The 23059-nt window shown below is 30.4% G+C and overlaps 2 protein-coding genes across 6 annotated transcripts; both read left to right on the top strand.

Annotated features, from left to right (window-relative positions):
• Nucleotides 1–1022: 1022 nt before the first annotated feature.
• LOC114192759 (PB1 domain-containing protein tyrosine kinase) lies at nt 1023–8626 on the top strand. Of its 4 annotated transcripts, XM_028082568.2 has the most exons (11): nt 1023–1377; nt 1581–2281; nt 2348–4340; nt 4416–4709; nt 4794–4880; nt 5997–6149; nt 6375–6538; nt 6619–6766; nt 7078–7200; nt 7304–7391; nt 8301–8626. In XM_028082568.2, the coding sequence occupies exons 2-11, from the start codon at nt 2076–2078 to the stop codon at nt 8486–8488; spliced, it is 3444 nt and encodes a 1147-aa protein (XP_027938369.2). In that variant the 5' UTR covers nt 1023–1377; nt 1581–2075; the 3' UTR covers nt 8489–8626. The 4 variants fall into 4 exon arrangements, with proteins under 4 accessions (XP_027938369.2, XP_027938370.2, XP_027938368.2 ...); XM_028082569.2 differs by having other exon boundaries at nt 1581–4340; nt 8326–8626; XM_028082567.2 differs by having other exon boundaries at nt 1024–1377; nt 1581–4340.
• Nucleotides 8627–11178: 2552 nt separating this feature from the next.
• LOC114192300 (RNA-binding protein) lies at nt 11179–13909 on the top strand. 2 transcript variants are annotated; one of them, XM_028081982.2, is made up of 6 exons: nt 11183–11352; nt 11428–11545; nt 11807–12044; nt 12145–12174; nt 13393–13518; nt 13600–13909. In XM_028081982.2, exons 1-6 carry the CDS (start codon nt 11264–11266, stop codon nt 13722–13724), a joined length of 726 nt encoding a protein of 241 aa, XP_027937783.2. In that variant the 5' UTR covers nt 11183–11263; the 3' UTR covers nt 13725–13909. The 2 variants fall into 2 exon arrangements, with proteins under 2 accessions (XP_027937784.2, XP_027937783.2); XM_028081983.2 differs by lacking the exon at nt 12145–12174 and having other exon boundaries at nt 11179–11352.
• The last annotated feature ends 9150 nt before the right edge of the window (nt 13910–23059 follow it).

Genomic DNA, 23059 nt, shown 5'->3' with positions numbered 1-23059 from the left:
ACTAAATCGAATTCAATTGACTCATTTCCAACCCGGCTCGTGATTAACCCGTGTAAACCGAATTGGCTCACTTTGACATGTCTATTATTTATTTACATTCTCCATGCTATTTTTTTCGAGGTAAGTTATTTTAGTACGAGTAAGGATTCATTTAATAAGTGCAATGAATTTTTTGAATTTTAATCTTTTACATTATTTTAAATTAACATTTGAGTTGAGATTAAGTAGATTTTAGGTGTAGTATCATAGAGGCACAAAGTTTTTCTAATGAAATATATTTTACTCACTTTTTTTATTTACTAATGTATACTTAATAACTATTTATGTATAAAAATGGTACAAAAAAATTATTTATAACTAGATCACACTCCGGATAAGAAAAAAATCATTTTTTTTTTCAAAAGCTTTACTTTTATTTTAAAATTTTTAAGAATTTTGACAAAGATCAGAACTGGAGTGAATAAAATGTGCTCATGTCTACCTGAATGACAACCGTCATCACAAAATGTAACATTAAAAATTTCAAACATTGTAGCACTACATAAAATATTTTTATAAGACGGAAACTCATTCACTAATTAAAATTCAATCACTAATTAATATATATCAAAAGAAGCCTCGTATGATATTTTCAATGTTATAAGACATATTCTTAATCTAATCAAGGTTGAAACTGTCATATGATCCAAATATTATAATTAATTAGTCTTAAACTCAACATTATGAGATGACCAAACAATGCATACAACAAAGAGCATGATTTTAATGGAGGAAAGTTCAACATCTAAATTAAGATTTTAATGCATGGTGCAAACACCCAATCAATCAAATGAAAAATGATTGGGTCGAGAAGAATATTTTGTCATTTGCATAAGGTTGTTTGTGTCATAAACTAAAACAACACTTAATATATATTATTATAAAGAGAAAACCAATAATAAGTAAAACCAAGGAATTTTATTTGAAAAGTAAAATGACATTTAATCCAAAAATATTTAAGCACAACAAAATTTCACGCGTATTACAAGAAGATGATGGTGATCCGGCCTAGATAGAAGCGGAAAGATTTAGCAATGTTTTGTTTTGAAAAGCCTTGTTTCGATGCTCTGTCCAATCCATATCCTTACTGCGCCATTTTAAGCAAATGCAATTGTTCTCCGACATCTTCGTCGGAAACTCCGACCCTCATGGAACGTTTTCCTCTTCCTCTCTCTCATTCTCTCCTCTCACAAACAAACTTTCTCTTTCCTCTCAACAAAAACCAAGCTTCAACTCCCATTTTTCTCTTTTGGGTTCCTCTAACCCTACCCCAAAACCTTGCATTCCCATTTCAACAATCTCCAAACCTCATTTTCTACTGCACGAGCAAGCAAAAAGGTACCCATTTCACAATTTTATTTTTTTATGTAAAGACCAAAGGCTCCACTTTTTATTACGATTCTGCAACATCCAACGGTTTTGTTTCTTTGGGGTTAATTAATTTGAAAGGAAAAAATGGTATGTAGCTGAAAATGGGTCTCCTTTGATTTCCTTCTTTGCTCACTTTATATTTGGTTTTTATTTTGCTGTTGTTGATGCAGGGTTGAAACTTTTGAGTTCCTTCATGGAACTGAGGTGCAGGTTCCTTTTCAGGAGCATGTTTACGAGAAATATTATGTGATCATGGTGATATATCAATGGTGGTGGTGAACATTCATGTTGTTATGGTTGTGGACGGAATCATTGCGTAGAATTCCTGGAAATTTTTTTGGTTCTCCACATAAAGATTCAAGTTTCTCTGCTGAGTTTAATTGATTTTAGAAGGATTTCGGAATCCGGTAATTTAGACCGGTGGATGGCGAATGAGAATTTGTACACTGTTTAAGGTTGGGAAAATCTTTGTGTTGGAAAAATTGTTAACTGGAAATTGGCTTTGAAGTGAAGGTAAAGAGATTTATCTGTTAGACTTTGTGTCTGGCATGGGCAATTTACAATAGGAGAAACCACCATCACTAATTAAACGTGGTTAGATGTCGAGAATTCAGTGCTCTAGTGCAAAAAGTGGTTATATGAAACTAACTATATGATAATCCACCATGAACAATGAGGATCCTGGCATTTCAGGCAAACACTATATAGATGCGGTGAATTTTGGTCTAGGCAACCAAGTCTCTTGTGCTGAGGATGGACATGACATATGTTACCAGACGGGTGAAGAGTTTTCTGCGGAGTTCTTACGTGATCGAGTTGCCTTAAGAAGAATTCCTGTCACAACTGACACAGACATGCGTCTGCCAAACAGGTTGGATGTTAATATTAATGATAATAATTGTCAGTTGGTTTATGAGGATCTAAAGCATGGTTTCAGGCTAAGGAGAGCAGATTCAGATGGTAACTCGGATTTGTCAGAGTTTGCATTTGCCAGAGGATGTGTTGGTGAAGTTGACAACAGGACCTATCCTAATAATTTGAACAGATACCAGTTTGAACAAGGTGGTATCAGACAAGTATCAGGTACATTTTCTAGACAACTATCAGGGAACTTTTCGGAGGGAAGTGGTGGAGATCAAGTTAATTCAGGACCAAATACTTCATCTATGTACGTTGACTCACCTCAATCATACCATCCTTATGCATCAGTATTCACAGAAGGTTCTTTCTATAAGAAGATAAAGTTTCTTTGTAGCTTTGGAGGTAGAATACTACCAAGACCAAATGATGGGAAGCTCAGATATGTGGGTGGAGAGACACGGATAATATCAATTAGGAAGAGCATGGCATGGGAGGAACTTATGAGGAAGACTTCTGCTATCTGCAGTCAAACTCACACTATCAAGTACCAGCTTCCTGGAGAGGATCTTGATGCTCTTATATCTGTTTGTTCCAACGAGGATCTTCATCATATGATCGAGGAGTATGAAGAGCTTGAAAGAGCTGGAGCCTCGCAACGGCTGAGGATTTTTCTCATTCCTTTAAATGAATGTGAGAGTTTAAGTTCCAATGAAGCAATAGTCAATCAGCAAAGTGATGTGGATTATCATTATGTTGTTGCTGTTAACAATATGCTGGATCCAAGTCCACAACAGATTTCCAGTGCGCGAAGTTTAGCAAGCCATACAAGCCAGTTTGGAAATACCATTGATTACAACACTCCACATTTTCACAGAGACTCATCCACATCTGCATTTGCTTCAGAGATGAAAGACTGCACCCCAACCTCTCCAAATTTTGCAGGCCTACTCTCAAAACCCAGTCCTCAATATTTTACAGCCCTAGCTGGCCAATCATTCAATCAAATGCCTCCTTTACCTCCTGCTTGTGATCACCAAAATTCTAATGGACAGCTATTTATGGATAAACCATATAATGCTATGAATGAAACCATTACTCCCTTTGTTACGGAAAAAGTTCCACATGACAATACTCTGTATGTAGACAATGCCAATTATGTTGATCCAGTTGCATACTATAACAATCTTGCTCAAGGGCCTAGGCGCGTGAATTACCATCCTAATAATCAATATATAAGGGAGTCTGACCAGATCAGGAGGCCTCGTGAGAATCTTCATCTTCACAGACATAACAGAAGCAACGACTTTGTCACTTCTGCAATATGTAATCTAAATAATACGAGTTATGAGAGACCTTTAATTACCGGTGATGGTTCATATCATTTTAACAATATTGTCTCTCATCCTCACGAGTCTCCAAGTTTATTGTCAGAATCTGATCCTAGAGAGGGATCTCGGTACACAATGTTGCATGCACACTCTGACTCAACACTTAACGAGAATGATGAGAACTATAAGGTCCACTTGCAATTTCCCCGCAATGTAGAGAGAGACAATTTTCTATCACGAACAAATTCAAATCATTTAGAAGATTTTTCATTACAGCCTGGAGAGATAGTTGATAGGAAAGAGCACCTGGCTAAGTATCAAAATTTGCCCGTTTTCGGAATTACTAATAGCTATAAGAAAGTATTAGAAATTGGTAAAGAGAGCTTGCAACATGCAGAAAAGAACAATGATTTCTTTGATGAAACGAACAATGCCATAGATTTTAAACATTTACAGCACATCTACACTCCACATGTTGTTTGCTCATCTTCTCCAGATTTACAGAGAAGTGAATGCAATGCATTTACCGAGTCATTTGTCTCTCTCGAATCCCCACTAAACCTGAGGGGGCAAACAAGTGTGGTACAATTAGACAGAACCACTTCTGAGTTTTCCATGAGGAGCCGAAATTCATCAAAAATACATCACCAATATGCTATGTCGGCGGCAGATGACAGTCAACCACTTTTCCCTGGCCCTTTTAAGTCCCAAAATGGCAAAGAATCTTCCTTACCTATCTCAGTAAGTGTATCTCTTTTGAATTTTGTCAAATCCAAAGCAATCTTGCATATAACCGTATTTCATATTTCAATTCAGTATATGGACATGATTTCTTCCCTGAGAGAGGCTGTTATCCCTGTCGGAGATCCTGCGTACTACCTGCACCAGAAGGAAGAAAACACAATCGTTGAGAATCGGACTTCTGAATATATTGATGAATTCTGTGTCAACAGGCCAGTGTCTGATTCCAAGGGACCTACGGATTATATTTCTTCGGGTATCCAGTCATGCTTAAAAGTTGTCTCAAATGTAGATGAAAAGGTTGAAGTTGAACCTACATCTCCTAAAAAGGAAGGGATAGAACGTGATAGTCCAGAATCTGAAAGTAAGGTGAGAATCTGCACATGAAGTTGCTGTTTATGGTGTAGGATAACTACTCTTACAATTGACACGAGGTTCTTGTCTAAATGATAGCATGCAAGGCCTGAAAGTGGAAACTTGAACAAGTCTACTGGTGATAGAGCAACTGCTGAAACAGAGTCTGAAATTTATGGATTACAGGTGAACTTCTGCAGTTTGGTATATATTTACTATTTCTATCTTCAATATTTTTACCTTGGTAAAAAAAAAAATTTCTTTCGGATCTCTTTTTTTGTTGAAACAGTTTGCTGACTAATTTTTCAACACGAGGATGGTGATTAAAGTTGTACACTCTAAATTGTATTGCCAAAGTTGAGTTTCATAAATTTAGTGTTTAATAGTTAAAAGTGATTTTTAAGTCTAGCCCAATGGTCTACTTGTGTGTTTAAAGGATAAATAGTTTTCTTAAAGCTATTGTTTTGTTTCTCCAGTGAATTCTGATACTGAAACTAGGCTTGCCTGTGTTTGCTCCCATTTAGATGTGCAAAATGATATTGACTCAATAGACCAACTTATTAAACTTTTTGCCTGAATTGTGTTTCATGTGGCTTTAAAAATTGCTACCGGTGATCTGTAAGGTCATATTGTGGGCCTGAAAGATTTCCCTATCTGTCATAGCCTCAATTGAACTTGGATAGCTTCTTGAGGTTTGGTTGGTGAACCGGGTTTTCATCAGGTTAAAAATATAGTCAACCTTTTTCTTCATTAAATAATGAGTTCATGCCTTGATTGCTTTCTAAGGCTTGGAAAAATGCTTGTCTTGGACTTAAAAAGAAGTCCATTTGCCTGACTTTTAGATTGGAGCTGTGTCCTTACATTAAAAAACTAAAATGACCTAGCTCAAAAAGTTTGTTGATCCTTTAGAGACTAGATAGCAAACTGAACAAAAGGATTGATTATATTTTAGAAATCCAGAACTGTCTGAACCTATTATTATATCTGTTTTGTGTGTGAAATTGTGAAATTATATTTTCATGATCTTCTATGTTACGAATTATAATCATCAGACAATAATGTTATAAATTATATTTCTGTTCATCACTTGGATACTAATGGCAGTATTTGAAAACGAGAAAATTTAGACAGGTGTAATCCCTCTGGTAATACAATCTTTCCTCCAGTTACTGTCTTCTTTTATTTTTCTTTTATTGTTTTACTTTCCTTTCCTTGAACCCATTTTAATAGGATTAGAAGAAAGCAGATTAAAGCCCACATGCATATGTGTTTAAACTAGTTCTTCATATGTAACAAATGCAGAATATTGAGAATGATGATCTTGAAGAACTGCAAGAGTTGGGATCTGGAACCTTTGGAACTGTTTATCATGGAAAGTGGAGGGGAACAGATGTTGCAATTAAGAGAATAAAAAGCAGTTGTTTCTCGGGTAGATTGTCAGAGCAAGAGCGGTTGGTAGGTCCCCATAATTTAAATGACAATGCAGTTCAAATTTCTAGAATCATCTATTTAGTTTACCTCTCAAATTTATGTTGATACCATTACCTTTATGAAGCTATACCTGGAAAAGTACTTTCATGGTGAACGAGGCATTAACTTTCTTTGATTTGGAAACCCTCGTTTTTACTGGCTATTAACGTGTATTCACTGAGGAACCTCTTGTTTGACAATGTTTCTCAGATTAAGGACTTCTGGAGGGAGGCACAGATCCTGTCAACTCTTCACCATCCCAATGTGGTGGCGTTTTATGGGGTAGTTCCAAATGGCCCTGGTGGAACACTGGCGACAGTAACGGAATACATGGTGCATGGATCACTCAAGAATGTTCTCATGAAGAGGGAAAAGTAAGCTAACCTACATATCTAACTTGGTAACTGTTAACTATATTTACAATTCATCACTCATTAAATTATACTATGTGCAGAGTGCTTGACCGTCGTAAAAGGGTCCTGATAGCAATGGATGCAGCCTTTGGGATGGAATATTTGCATTTGAAAAATATTGTGCATTTTGATTTAAAGTGTGATAATTTACTTGTCAATCTGGGCGATCCTGAACGACCTGTATGCAAGGTATTTTGAGAAACAATAACTTAATTCCTTTTCTGACCTGAGAGATGTTAAACAAGTTATGCTTCTAAACATTTGTTGTCTTGCTAAATGAAAAGAAAAGTTCACAATTATGAGATACATATTGTTGTTTTACATTACTTGTTAAAGTCACTTTTCCCAATTATTGTACAAATCTAATCCCAATTGTTATCCAACTACAAGACTGATTATTAACTTTTTCTCATTTTCTTGATATCTTTCGTTTTTCCCTTTAGAAATTTGTTGTAAGGCAAATTATTGAATAACCTCCTTGGTGGATGTGTCATCTATAGGTTGGAGATTTTGGCCTATCCAGAATAAAACGTAATACACTTGTTTCAGGTGGTGTCCGAGGAACCCTTCCATGGATGGCACCTGAATTACTGGATGGTAACAGTTGTAGGGTATCTGAGAAGGTTAGGAACTTCACCATCTTTCCATCTTGTTTACTTTAATTTTGACCTAGCACTTTCTTGGAAAGTGTAATATTCAGTGCCTGTCTATTCTTGTTTCCTGTAGGTTGATATTTTCTCATTTGGCATTGTAATGTGGGAAATCTTGACTGGGGAAGAACCATATGCTAACATGCACTGTGGCGCTATCATTGGTAAGGTTTTGTTTTATGCAACTAAAACCTCTTTTAGTAATGGTCTTTTCTGTGATTTATGTGCTGGGGAAAAAAGTCACTTTTCCATGCTAAAAAAACACATGTGAAGTTGAACATTTGCTAGTATTCAATCAAATCAAGAGTAAACAATTCTGATGCATTTGATACTTAAAACTTCTTATGAAACATCAATTTAGCCAAAGACCCTAAACTCTATTCAAATTGTCGTCTTGGTAAAGTGATGTTAATATACACAGTATAGCTTTTATTGATGCGCATTTTACTTGTTTGTTTCATTGAAATGACATAAAGAAGACCTTTATGTCCACGTTCTAATTTACCCCAGGAGGAGTATGTGCTTATAAAATATCTTTTTTACTGTATTGAATTTCAAAGCTAGCAACTAAAATAGTAAATAGCTAGATGATGAAGTCAAATATCAGTTAGCTTTAATCTTGAGTTTGTGGATGAAATCCTCCAAAAAAAGTTAGAATAGCATGTGTGCCTCTTAAGGGGTACAAAATATTTTACTTCTGGAATTGGGGTTTTGTGTATAAAGAAAAAAAGAATAAATGTTATGGAGTGAACTTTAAGTCTATCTCAACTTTACAAAACTAGATTATAAGATAAGATTTGCACTCGATTATATATTATGAAATTGTCTTATTTGTAGTTGATGTGGATCTCAAACAGATACAAATGTCTAAGAGAAAGACATGTCATGCTACTAAGTTGTAACTCCGAGTCACAATTTCATTGTTTCTGGCATTATTGTAGTGCAAGTTTAACTTCACCAAATTATGAATGAGCATATAGCATGCTGAATCAATCAAATTATGAATTTCAAAATAAATAAGCTTTGTTTGAATGCTAATGATGAGTTTGTTTACTACTACTTATTTAATGAAGGAGGTATTGTCAATAATACGCTCAGGCCTCCTATTCCAAAACGATGTGATTCTGAGTGGAAAAAGCTGATGGAAGAGTGCTGGAGTCCTGATCCTGCCGCAAGACCAACCTTCACAGATATTAAAATTAGACTTCGCAACATATCAGCTGCAGTTCCCAAAAAGAGACATAACATTGGCAATCGATGAAACTTTCTCCTTTCCTTGTACATTAATGAATGCAAATACCAAAGAAAGATTATTGACATTGTTGTATAGAAAAGAAACAGTAGTGTAGAGGTATAACATAAACCAAAAATGAGTAAAAGCCATTTATTTAAGTGTTCACTCACTGCATAGCAAGCATTTTTTGGAAATATCTCTTTGGATTCAGTGTTGCATATTGATAACGGGAATTAAATGTCCTATGCATAGTGTTGGAACATTTTTCATTCCATTGCTTTAATTTTTAGACATAATTACTAAACTTTTAGATTATATATTTTGAAAGAATTTTTTAGTGTGTTTTAAAAATTATTTCAAGATATTCCTTCAAGAGGAATCCCGAAAATATAACGCAAAAAGGTTTGTAGAAAGTTTTTATCTTAGTTTTCAAATGACTTGAACGCCACTGTATTATTGAGCATGCTTTCATAGCCGATGAAACTCTATGAATCTGTAAATTATTATTTTTAGATCGATATGTTAAATCATGTAAGCGAGTTTTAGGGTAACAAAAATTGTACTTATATGAAAATGAACGAGTTTAAATTTAATTGTAAAACTTCTTCATACTCTTAATTGAAATATTTTTATCGCAACAAGTTTTGTCAAAAATATATATCTAGATTTTGAAATTTAGACTCTAAAAACTAAAAAAATAAATAAATAGCAAATTGCAATGCATGTGTATTCCATGCCATGTTTTTCATGAAACTATTTCTAATGTCTCCAAAAAAAAGTTTGCACTAAAGTCCTATGTATTGCACTTTTGACTTTTTTTATACGCTTAGAAAAAAAAAATGGTACTATTATCTTTGGCAAAAATTACAAGCAACAATTAAGCTTCACAAAAATCAAGTGTCACCAAAAGATTCTATAAACTTCCCAATTGATTAGAGTTTATGCATTAAATTACTGTTATAATATCGTTGTCTTTGTGACAGAAATTCATTATAATGATAAAATAAAACTAGTACACCTTGAACATTTCATTAATATATTTTATAGATGATTGGTGCCGACTTTTCATTATCGTTTTCCGAAAAATATTTAAATAGAAAATATACAAGTTACTGTTGTGGTTGTCTCAGCAAAAGTGAACAAATAAATAAACAAAACAATAAAATGTTATTTCTGTTAAAAATCTACCAATTGGTGAGTTTTTCAAAGAACTTTCGGAATTTTAGATTAAGCTCAAACTTCTACTGTCAACAAGAGCGGCATATTTGAGTGCAGAGGATTACCATCTGCATTTATAACGAGGTTAATCTTATTGAGTTATTAAAGTTATAAAATTACATTAAGGTTAAAATTCAATAGAAAAAAAAGTTTATAACTTAAACAATTCTTCTATTCCACTTCGAATAATGTAGGTGGAATCTAAGGAGACATCTGTGTGTACCTACCGTGTTTACACTATTCACTGAATATTTTCAGTTATTCCACATGTTACGCAATGTTTGGGCTCCTTTGGTAGGTAGAGAAAAAATAGAAAAATAAATAATTATAAAATAGTAGTAATAATTTTATTTATTAAAATAAGACAATTTTTAACATGTTTGTTCATTTTTAAGTAAGAACCAAATATAAAAATCAAGATGAATTGTATAAATAAACATATAAATACTAAATTACTAATTACCACACAAATAAAAAACCTTTAAGCTAACTTAAATTTGGTTTATTTGATTTTTAAATTGATCCTTCAAAGTGAGTTGAACTTAGATATAGATATGTATATGTAAGATTAAATTGAACCATATTGTTGTTGGGTGTACGTTTAAATGTGTTTTTAATTTTTAAAGTATTATTGTACTTTTTTTTTTTTATAGTTCCTTTTTCTTTTTTGTCTCAACGCCTCTGACATGTATATTATTTATCTTTAGTGCCTGAGAAATTATTTCAAGATGTTGTAAGAAATAAAAAGTTTCTGAAGAATTGAAAAAAATAACAAAAATCAAGCAAAAACATACAGGGACCGAAGTTCAAATGAAAAACTCTTGACACACAGAAAAAAAAAATACAATTATATTTACGAAAACACAAACACACTCATATATATATATATATATATATATATATATATATATATATATATATATATAATAAATAGTAATTATTTGAATATACAGAGGTAGTTATTAATCCGTGAAATTTTTTGTTTTTTTATATAAAAAAATTCTGTTATTACTTATTTAATGACATAAAAATTGATATTTTAATTATATTTAATATTTTCTTATGCATTGTTAATAATGTTTCACCGAAATCCTAGTAGAGTTCAACACATTTATTATAGTTAACAAAACTTTATTTTTAACATAACGTAATTATACTTGGTTTTTGGACATGAAGTGTTTAGGAGCTACTCTTTATTTAATATTTTTTCTAAAAAAATAAATCTAAAAGAATAAATTAATTTAGTTTATTCTTTTTACATTTGTTTGAATTTAAATTTTAAACTAAATTCAATGATTAAAGAAATAGTTAAAAAGTTTAAATAGTTGAATCGAATAATTTGTGTCCTTAAAACCAATATAATTAAATCCGTAAAGACAGATATAGTTGAATTTTTCTTTTGGCGCGCGGGAAGGGAGAGAATTTTGAATTTTACCTCTTCGCTCGGAAAAACTTTGACAGTGACCCTCAGAATTGCATATTTTGATTTGTTTAATAGAGAAAAAGAGAAGAGAAGAAAAAAAAAAAAAAAAAACCACAACAACGAATTGAAAATCTAGTGTTCTTTGCGTTTTCACGAATGCGATGAACTCAAAAAACCAAACGTCATTTAGGGCTTTCGGGCAGCGAACCATTGCTTCAACGTTCCGCAATCTCCTACCACGCAATCCTCTGTGAGTCACCTCTGTTTCGTTCATAAACTTCAAAACAATTGATTAATTTGTGATGAAGCATTTTGTTTGAATCAGTCCTGAAGGAAGAACGGGAAATCAAGCTTCACACAAGAGCGATACTACGCATTCATCGCTTTCAAACTTCCTCTCCTTCAAGCAGCAAAAATCTCCACATCTTCCACAAACGGTCCCGGTATTTTTCTTTTATCGTTTTTTCATCTTATTCTTTCAACAATTTTATTTCCATTTATTAAAATTAATTGGTAAAATTATTCCAGTATTTGGTTAGCAATTGTTGGATCAGTTGCACCTCAAGTTTATTCAATGTTCCAGAATTTAAGTTTTGAATATCGTGAACATCTATATTTCATAAAAAAAAAAACTGATAATTTGCACGTTTTCTCCGATTTTAAAAAGCAATAATTTTTTTTAATGAAATTCTCTACTTTGTTAGGGGAAATCGACGCCTTTTCTGTCACCTCTCGGTTTAAGAAAATGCGAGGAAAATGGAACTGTCAATGAAACTGAAAAGGAGGGAAACAGGAACAATGATAGTAAGGTGATTTTTGAAAGCTTCAAGCACACTGAAGAAGACAAAAGAAACTTTGTCGGTGAAATTGGTGTTGATGAATTAGAAAATTCAGTTGTGGATAACAATCAAGACTCAAAGAAAAGGAAAACCCCGTTTGAAGGTTCGCTTCCCTGTCCTAACAAATTTGACCTTTTGGGTTCTTAAAAGTTCAATTTAGCATTTTACGTTTATTTCGTTTTATTTTCCCTTTTTGTGGGCAGAATATCCACTATCTGAAGGCCAGATCCGAGGTAAAAAGATTTATTTAAGGAGTTATTTATCAATACTCTTACATTTACTATTTTATTTGTTATCCATTATCCTTAGTTAAATTTTCAAACCAGTATTCCAGTTAGTATTGTTTGCCTGAACCTTCCCTGAATAACTGTTGCACATTAGCTTCTTTGCCTAAAAGCATGTATTTATAAGAAAATTAGTTGTCTATTTTTCTTCAAATCTTTACCGAGAACCTATTTAAATCCATCTTTGGAAAATCAAAATAGAATTGGGTCTCTGATTTCGTCATTTTCCCCTTGTTCAAGTCAGGAAATAAGCTTTCCTTTGGGAACTTTGCTATTTAGTATGACTAAGGCTCTATGTATGTTCGGTCTGAGTTCGGTGAGAGGTGGGAACCTAACCTTGCATTGCTTTTAGTTGAGGCTTTCACAAGTATTTTGTCATGGTCGAGAAGCTCTACTTGACTTAATGTTTATGAATTGCCACATTTGTTACTAAATTACTAATCTATTTTGTCAAAATTAATGATATTTTTCAAATGCAACGTTTTGATTAGTTATTGTTTTCCACCTATACATATTTCACAATTACAACAACAATAATCTACCGCAACAAGTAATGAGATAAGATATTTTGTTTAAATAAAACAATATTTTACATCTATTAAATTTGTTTCGCCTTGAACACATCAATAGAAATGAAACACAAGTAGACAACATTATCGGGGGATTAGGAGAAGATGATTCTTGTCTATATTGGATTACAGGGTCAGCTGTGTAGTGGTTCTGATTGAGAAGACTGTCTAATCCTAAAATCACCTTTCTGCTGTGGCTAGCTTGGTTTTTGCGATTCGTTGTAAAATATCTATAGAGGGTTTAGAAACCTTTGTCGCTTCCCTTGATTGCAGACACGATTTTGACCATAACTATTAAATCACAGTAGTTTTAACTTTTCACACTTAGGACTAGTTATTGCATAATTGGAGTGAATGTAATAGCTTGCCAGAAAATATATCCGGAAACCATTTGCTATGAATGTTTGAGATTGAACGGACATAAATAGAAGTAAGACAAACAAGTACTTTACACTGTTTACGGTTCTTGAGAAACTGCCAACATAAAGATGCTATATGGTTTCCAACTAAACAATAAGAAATCTGAATCAATATAATGGCATGCTGGACCTCTTCTGCTAAGGTTTTGGGTTTTCACTTCCTGGCATTTTTCTCATAGGTGGAAATGAGAGCCAAACTGCACGAAAGCATGTGGTAGTTCTTGGAGGTGAATCAAAGTTGAAGCCAAAGAGACTAACCGAGAATGGCTCTAGCAACAAAAGGCCAAGGCCTCATTATAATCACTGTATGATTGCTTACATATGCTTTGTGTTTAGACGATGGGGTTGAAATCTCAGACATTATAATGTACAATTTTTATGAGCAGATGCGAATGGCCACGGCTGGTGGGATTACGACATGGAAGGTGTTGACAATGAGCAATTGGGCTCCAATGAAGTATGGGAGGGTGTGGGGTCCACCACACTCGGGGGAATAATAGATTGGCATTGATTAAACATTCGGAAATGTTATTTTGATATAAAAATTTCACTCACTTTTAATCCCAGCTGAGGTGGATTTATAAAAATTAATTTATAATTTTTTTTATTGTGGATTGGGTAAGCTGAAATTTAGAATTGGGAGGCACTTTGACTGAGGTTGTTTCTTTATTTTTATTTTTTTTCTTTTGCGTGAAACGGTGATGAAGTAGTTGGTGTTTTGTGAATCAAATCAAAACGATATTGCATAATGTTACGAAGGAAGAGCTCCAAAACTTCGGGGATTTTAAATATTTGAAATAACCTATCTTAGATCTAGAATCCACAACAAACAAAAAAATTTATGGGTCAGCTCTCTTTTTTCTTTGATCTACCATAAAATGATTTTTTTTATTTGGTTGTTATTGTAGTGTAGTTCACGGCGTTAAATTTGGTTATGGGGGTTCACGAGTATCAATTGACAAAGATATTCAAGGGGAAACTAAAGAGGTTTAAAGATTTAGCTTTCAGAAGAACAATCCTTATTGTTTGCATCGGGTTACTGAGCAGAACAAAATAGCAAAATTAAATTTGCAACATAAGTGGAATATTACTTTTTATACAATTTTTAAAACTTACAAATTTGCAACATAAGTGGGGAACATTGAATAAATAAGTGAGAATGTGTATAGTTTGTTCATACAATTTTTTAAAACTTACTCATTAATCTTTTTTTTTCATTTAATGAAATATATACTTTTTATTCCGTGAATTTGATTATAAGACACAAAAATCAACTCTTATTGCTTGCATTGAAGGACTGACTTGGGAAAAAAAATAGATCAAACTAGATATGCAAATAAGTGAGACACAATAAACAAATAAGTTGAAAGCTAGGTATTATTTTTTGTACAATATTTTAAAATTTACATATAATTATTTTTTTTATCATCCAATAGAATGTATTGTACCACGAATTTGATTATAAGTTATACAAATCAACCTTTGCATTGGACGACTAACTTGAAAAAAAAAACAAAATAGGTACCTGCAACATAGGTGGGAAACAGTGAACAAATGAAAGGAGAATTGCATATTAACAGTGAACAAATGAAAAGAGAATTGCATATTACTTTTTGTACAATTTTTGTAAAGTTACTAATCAATCTTTTGTTTGTTATCCAATGAGATGTACTTATGTACCACGAATTTGATTACAAGTCACAAAAATCAACTCTTATGTTGCATTGATGCGTATTAACTTTCGTACAATTTTTTAAAATTTATTAATCAATTTTTTTTTATCATTCATTATTTCTTTTGTACCACAAATTTGATTACAAGTCACAACAATTAATACTTGCTTGCATTGAATGACTACTTGAAAAAAAAATAGGCCAATAAGTGGGGCACAATGAGTGAATTACTTTTCATGCAATTTTTTAAAATTTACAAATTGTCGCAACCTCGAAAAAAATCGCGACGGGACGACGAACATAAAAAAAACATTTTAAAATATGAATTTAATAACGGAGTTGTCACCATAGTTTTTGGGAAACTATGAAGAACCTAAAAAATGGACTGCGAAACCGAATCTGGACTGAGAGTTGGTTATGTGTAGGGAATGTATTAGCATTCCACACGTCCGTCCTAAGCCGATTTCCTTTAATCAAGTGTGCAAAAATAATGTGATTTTAAATATTTTTTCCCAAAAATCAAGCAAAACACACTAATATGAATGAAGAAAACATTTTTTTAAAATTTTATTTAGGGCCTGATAAGGTGTTTGACCTTGCTCCTACGTATTCTCATATAAATGAGAAATCACGGTTATATAGTTCTCTTTTAAAAACAAATTATTACAAACTTCAATTTGATTAATATTTTATTTTAGGGCCTGATAAGGTGTTTGACCTTGCAATTATGTATTCTCATAAAAATGAGGAATCAGAGTTATGTAATTCTCTTCTAAAAACAAATTATTAAAAACATCAATTTGATTAATATCCCTTTTTATCATTACTATTTTTTTTTTAAATTTTAATATATAACTATTATTTATCAAGTGAATTTGAGACTCAACATGATAAAGAACAACATTTAATTAAGAAAAACATTTAATTATCAAGTAAGTCCGAGACTAGACATGATAATCAAAGTTTATTTAAGAAAAAATATTTAATTATCAAACAACTCCGATACTAGACATGATAATTAAAGTTTTTTTAAGAGAAAACATTTAATTATCAAACAACTCCGATACTAGACATGATAATTAAAGTTTATTTAAGAAAAATATTTAATCATCAAACAACTCCAAGACCAGACATGATAATCAAACTTTATTTAAAAAAAACATTTAATCATCAAACAAGTCCGAGACTAGACACAATAATCAAAATTTATTTAAAAAAAAATTTAATTATGAAACAAGTCCGAGACTAGACATGATAATCAAACTTTATTTATAAAAATATTTTGATTTAAAAGAGAAAAATGAATTTATATATAAAAAACATAAAACCAAATGAAGCATAAAACATGGCTGCGATAGCTAAAACAGGACTGCAGACGGCATAAATTTCTAATTAACAATCCGATAGGGTGTAAGCATTTACAGTGGGTACAAAGGTAAATGAACAAAGGTGCAATGTATAAAAATTGGGGTGCGCAACTAATGAATTGAGTTAACCTAACATATGAAACTACTTCTCTGAAAAACATTCCAATCCAAATTAAGTAACTTGACTTCATTTAAACAAAATTTTCAAACTTACGCATTATCACAGATACACAACTTTCAACATGAATATAACAATCCAAAATTATATTAATGAAATAGTATCAAAACTAAAATGAAGTCTATTACACACAATACATTCATTTATTTTCCAAATTTCCCACACCAGAAAAACAGGACTTCACCAAAATCGGTTCTTTTACAAAAATGGGTGGTTTCGACACATTTATTACAGAAATGGAACAATTTATTAATTAATTAAATGGTAGGTTTAGTTTACTAATAATTTAACTAGTTTTTTTATAAAATTGAGTTGTTTTGATTTATTTATTACAAAGACGAATCAGTTTATTAATTAATTACATAACAGATTTGACTAATGATTTTATTTCTCTTTTATTTGTTTTAACTTTTATAATAATTTCTAAAATTTTATATAAATATTTTTTAAAATAATATTTTAATAATTTGATTAAAAATATTTTAAATAAAATTTTATTATTGTAAATTTTATAATAAAATGAAACAATAAAATTTAAAATATAAGTTTTAAAGTATAAAAATTTTTATAAAATTTTATTTAAAATATTTTTAATCAAACTTTATTATTGTAAATTTTATAACAAAATGTAATAATAAAATCTAAAATATTAAGTTTTAAAATATCAAAATTTTAATAATTTTAACCAAATTTTATAATAAAATGAAATAATTAAATTTTAAATTTTAAAATATCAAAATTTTAACAAAATTTTATTTAAAATGATTTTAATCAAATTATTAAAAATTTATTTTTAAAAAAAATATATAAACTTTAAAAATTATATAAAAGTTAAAAATAAATAAAAAAATCAAATCATTAGTAAACTAATTATTTTTGTAGTAAATTGATCAAAATGACCAATTTTTTTTTAAAACAACCACCAAAATCACTTATGCAAACACAAATTAGAAAACCCCACTCTCTATCGATAGACCCCAATACACACCGGCCACATGGAATCAACCGCAGAACATCAACAATTTTGAATTAATCATTAATACTCAAACATTTTCAGATTATTAAACAAAAACAAAAAAGAACAAGAGGCAAAGAGGGATAAAGAATTACCAGGTTACTGGGATATTGAAACCCTTTGTTCACCTTGCTAATTCAAGAAAGGCAGACAAAGAGAATGCCACGAATTCTAATTGTTGTGAAGTCACGGATGCAGAATCTACTTGCGGATGCGAAATGGCTTGCGATGGCCGCTGGTGAGGGAGATCCACCGGAAATGACAGGGACAGTTGAACGGTGGTGGTCACGTTTTCTGCAGGTGGCTTCGTCACAATTGCGCTGCGGATGGAGGAAATCGGAAGGAACAAGATGATTTTTGTTGAATTAGGGCCGTCGTATGGGATTTTCGGAGAAGGAAGGGGAATTCCGAAGAAGCTCCGCGTTGGTGGTCTCAGAGAATTGGTGATGATGGAGGGTGGGGAACGTGAATAGGTTTCAGAGAACATGGAGGAATTGTGTGGTGAAGAGGAAGAAGGAGACCCATGAAGCGTGGGTTGGTGTGGGTTATGCCCTGAGAGAGTTTTGGATATATGTAGGTTTATATGCGTTCTGTTTTTCTTTAGAGTGATGAAGCGTCAGGTGTTGGGGAATTAATTAGGTGCTGTGCGTAGTGTGAGTTAGTTATTGATTAGTTAGATTAGATAGTGTATGTGGGAGAGCGTAGAGTTAGTGAGTGAATGTGGTGCAGGTTTGTGAGGTGCGGTGAGAGAGTGTGTGAGGTGCAGTGCTGTGTGCGGCGGTGAGTGTGTGTTTTACGTGAATGTGAGAAAGTAAAGAGAGTGGCGCATGCATGGGTGTTACTATGAGGTGTGTGTTGGGTTAGGGTTAGTGTGAGTAGAGATGTCAAAATGGGTTTCAACCCGTGAAGCAACCTGGTCCACCAACATTTTTTTATATTTTCTTTTAATTTTTTTAATTTATTTTTTAATTTCTTTTTAATTTTTTAAATAATTATTTACTACTTCTTTTATATTTGTTCACAATTTAATATTTTTTTAAATGTTAGAATGTTGCTTAATTATATTTGAATAGTTTGAATGTTTAATTAATTTGATTGTTAATATATATATATATATATATATATATGTTGTTACTTTAATCTTTAACTATAATCTTTATAGTAAATTACTCAAGTAACCGTCTTATAAATAATTTTTTCTAAATTAACATGAAAAAAATGTATAGTTTTTTATTTATATTTTGTTGAATAGCATGACAAAAAATTTGTAATATTAGTCATGCTTTCTTAGACTAATAGATACTTTCTTGGAAATAATTCTTCATATATTGGTGGTGAGCATGATCAAAACATTGATTTTTTATTTTACTATGATTGTTATCTCAGGGGTTACTTAAAAATTTATTTAAATATTTGAATACTAAAAAAAAAAAAAAATTTTTTTAGGTGGGTTGGTGAGCCAACCCACTTAACCCACCAACCCGTGGTGGGTTGAGCCGGGTTACAAAATTTCTGGCTCACCAGAAAGTGAGTCGGGTTGGGTTCACTCATTTTCAACCCGGCTCGTGGTGAGCCAACCCGGCTCACACGGGTTGGCTGACTTTGACATGTCTAAGTGTGAGTTAGTGTGTGCGTGGTTTGGGTTTAGGGATGGCAACGGGACGAGGCGGGTACGGGTATCATGATCCCATCCCCATCCCCATAATAAAAATTCATCCCCATCCCCATCCCCAAACCCAACGGGTATACAACTTTTGACCCATCCCCATCCCCACCGGGTAACGGGTATTTTCTTATACCCATACCCATACCCATTTTTTTATTGTTCCATATATCAATTAAATATTTTTTATAAAAAAAATTTAAAAATCACACCAACGGAATCATGATACTATCAAAATATTCAATATTAAAATAACATACTCTTTTTGATTTTCATGATGTCAAATATTAAGAAAAATATTATAATAGTATAAATCTCAAATTAAAGTATCAAATAACAACTAAATAAAATTCAAATAATTATATAAAAGCTAAAAAATTACACATTACTAAAATTTTATAATAACCAAAATATTTATTAATTTTACAAATGATCAGTGGTTTCATTTGCATTCGATCCACCTACACATAGAAAAAAAATGAAAAATTAGATATGATATAATAATTGAAATTGAAAATTTTAATTACTAGAATATAATGTACCTTCTTCATCAGATTCATTATCATAAAGGAGTAAAGATAATTAAATGTGTGACCACCCAAATTTGAGAATATCCATTTGAACATAACATAACGGAAAAAAAATGTATAATTAAGATTATGATAAAAGAAAAAGTACCTTGAAGATCTGCTTAAACCTTAAAGAACAAGCCAAACAATTAAAAGAGAGTAAAAAAGTGTATAACCAAAGTAACAAAAAGAAGAGCTACAAAATAAGAGTCAAACATTTTCATGAAAATAAATAAATAAATAAAGATAATCAAATGTGTAACCTAAAAATTATTTCATAGAATGAAATTGAGGAACACCTATTTGAACATAACCATGTACAGAGAGTAAAAATTATGTAATAAGAAGAAGAAAAATTACCTTCAAAATTAAATGTTGAAAAACAAACCAGACAATTGAGAGAGTAAACAAAGTGTATAACAAAAAACAAAGAGAATGAGAAATATGATATATATATATATATATATATATATATATATATATATATATATATATATATATATATATATTATATTATATTATATTATATATTATATTACTATGTATATATATATTATATGTGTGAATATCTTATGTTTATATATATTATATTATATTATATATTATATTATTATTACTATGTATATATATTATATGTGTGGATATCTTATGTTTATATATATATATATATATATATATATATATATATATTTATAGATATATATTTATTTTAAGTATATATTATATTATTATGTATATATATTATATGTATATGCGTAGATATTTTATGCTTTTATATATATATATATATATATATATATATATATATATATATTTCTTTTAAATTTTTATAAATTTGTAATGTTATAAATTTGTTTATAAAAGATCTCACTAGTTAAATGATTAATTTGTTTTATACGTATATATTATATATATTATATTATATTATTATGTATATATATTATATGTATATTATATTATATTATATTACATGTATATGTGTAAATATATATATATATATATATATATATATATATATATAAAAGTATATTTTATTTATATGTATATATACTATATTATATTATATTATATTATATTTTATGTGTAAATATATTATTTATTTATATATATTTTTTAGATTATTTAATAAATTATAAATAGTTTAGTAATTTAAGCGGGGACGGGTATTTGGGCGGGTATATATATATCCCCATCCCCATCCCCATCCCCAGTTGAAAATTTCGGGTATTACCCATACCCATACCCATACCCAGTCAAAGCGGGGATTCCCCGTCAAAACGAGGACGGGTTCGGGTGATACCCACGGGCACGGATTTATTTGCCATCTCTATTTGGGTTAGTGTTGTGGGAGGTGAGTGCATGTGAGTGTTAGATTAGGAAATGAGTGATGTGTGGGTCCCGTGAGTGAATGTGAGGTGAGAGAAAAAGTGGATGAGACAAATATAAATAAATAAAATAAAATAAAATAAAGAGTGGGGGTGAGCGGCGTGTGTAATGTGGGAACGTGAATAGGTTTTTGGGTGAGAGAGAAAAGAAAGAAAATAAATAAAGAGGTGTGAATCGAAATAGGAATTGGATTACGAGTAGAGATGGCAAATAAACCCGTTCCCGTGGGTATTGCCTGAATCCGTCCCCGTTTTGACGGGAATACCTGCATTGACTGGATATGGGTATGGGGAATCCCTGACATTTTCAGTTGGGTATGAGGATGGGTATGGGGATGTACATATCCCCGCCATAATACTCGTCCCCGTCATATCTCCATTCTCGTTTAAATTATTAAAATATTCACAATTAATGAAGTAACCATATATATATATATATATATATATATTCTATTTTTTTATTTCTTTTAATTATTTGGTTTGTCATGAAACTTATTCGCATCTCCAATATATTTTTTATCTTATCATAACCTTTATGTAATTATGTTAAAATGATGTATGTTAATTAAAAAAAAAATTATGCCTCACATCTGAATATTTCTATTATTTTTTAATATTTTTATTTATTATATATTTTTCTTTCATATGAGAATGTTTATACTCTCAATTTAAGGTAATATAACAAAAATTATTTACTTATTATTATTATTATTATTATTAATTTTTGTTTAATCTGAATAACTCTTTTGTTTCATTAAAATAATTTTCGTTATTTTTCAACCATTGAGTATATATGTTGATATTTGAAAAGTTTTCTTAGTTCTCTAAGATATTTTTCATCTTATCATACTTTAACTATACATTTGATTTCCTTTGTGCGATTTCTTTCGATAGTCTCTCAAATTATTTCTAAAACACACATTTGTTAGTTTTTTAATATTTTTATTTATTGTTTATTTTCATCATGTAAAAAAATATTTTGATATATTCTATCTAATTATTTTTTATTTTATAATTCATTATTAATCATACTGTAATTTTTTCACTTTAAATTATGTTTGAAGTGGTTAAAGTTATATATATATATATATATATATATATATATATATATATATATATATATATATATATATATATAATGATATTTAGGAATAGTACATGATAATTCATTACAAGAAAAACGTGAAATAGTGACTGATTTAGTCATTAACCCATATCAGTCACTATTTTTCGTCATTGGTGGTAGTAATTGATTTATTGTCTGAATCAATGATTAAATTAGTGACCGATTCAATGATCGAATCGGTACTTGATTTAATGACCAATTTAATTACTAATTTATTTGTAATTTAATGACAAATTTTTTGGTCACTAATGATATTTCTATTTAATTTTAACCACTTCAAACATAATTTAATAATTAATTCTCTAAGGTAATTTTCATCTTATCATACCTTAATTATACATTTGATTTCCTTTGTGCAATTTCTTTCAATAGTCTCTCAAATTATTTCTAAAACACACATTTGTTAGTTTTTTAATATTTTTATTTATTGTTTATTTTCATAATGTAAAATAATATTTCGATATACTCTATCTAATTATTTGTTATTTTATAACTCATTATTAATCATACTGTACTTTTTTCACTTTAATTTTATAAATAAATTTTATTTACTACAATATAAAAATTTAATGTAATTGCTATGAATATTTATTTGTCACTATCCAACATATATTGAAGTTCAAAAGATACAAAATCTATGTCAACATTTTATTATTATGTTTATTATTTGTTCTTTGTGTCATTTTGATCAAGTGATGTATTATAACTTTTATTAGTCTATAAAAAAGAGATTCATTAGAATTTAAAAGATTGAAGTAAACAAACATTTAAAATATATTTTAATTTGAATATTTGTTTTCCTTTTATATTTTTTTGAAATAATTTTTAATTTTATCAACTAAGTTTCATCATTGTTGTAGTTTGCAAATT

Source organism: Vigna unguiculata, chromosome 7 (genome assembly GCF_037176805.1).
Source record: "Vigna unguiculata cultivar grain cowpea cultivar isolate G323 ecotype 2 chromosome 7, ASM3717680v1, whole genome shotgun sequence".
NCBI classification, from domain to species: domain Eukaryota; kingdom Viridiplantae; phylum Streptophyta; class Magnoliopsida; order Fabales; family Fabaceae; genus Vigna; species Vigna unguiculata.
This window is presented reverse-complemented; position numbering and strand designations above follow the sequence as displayed.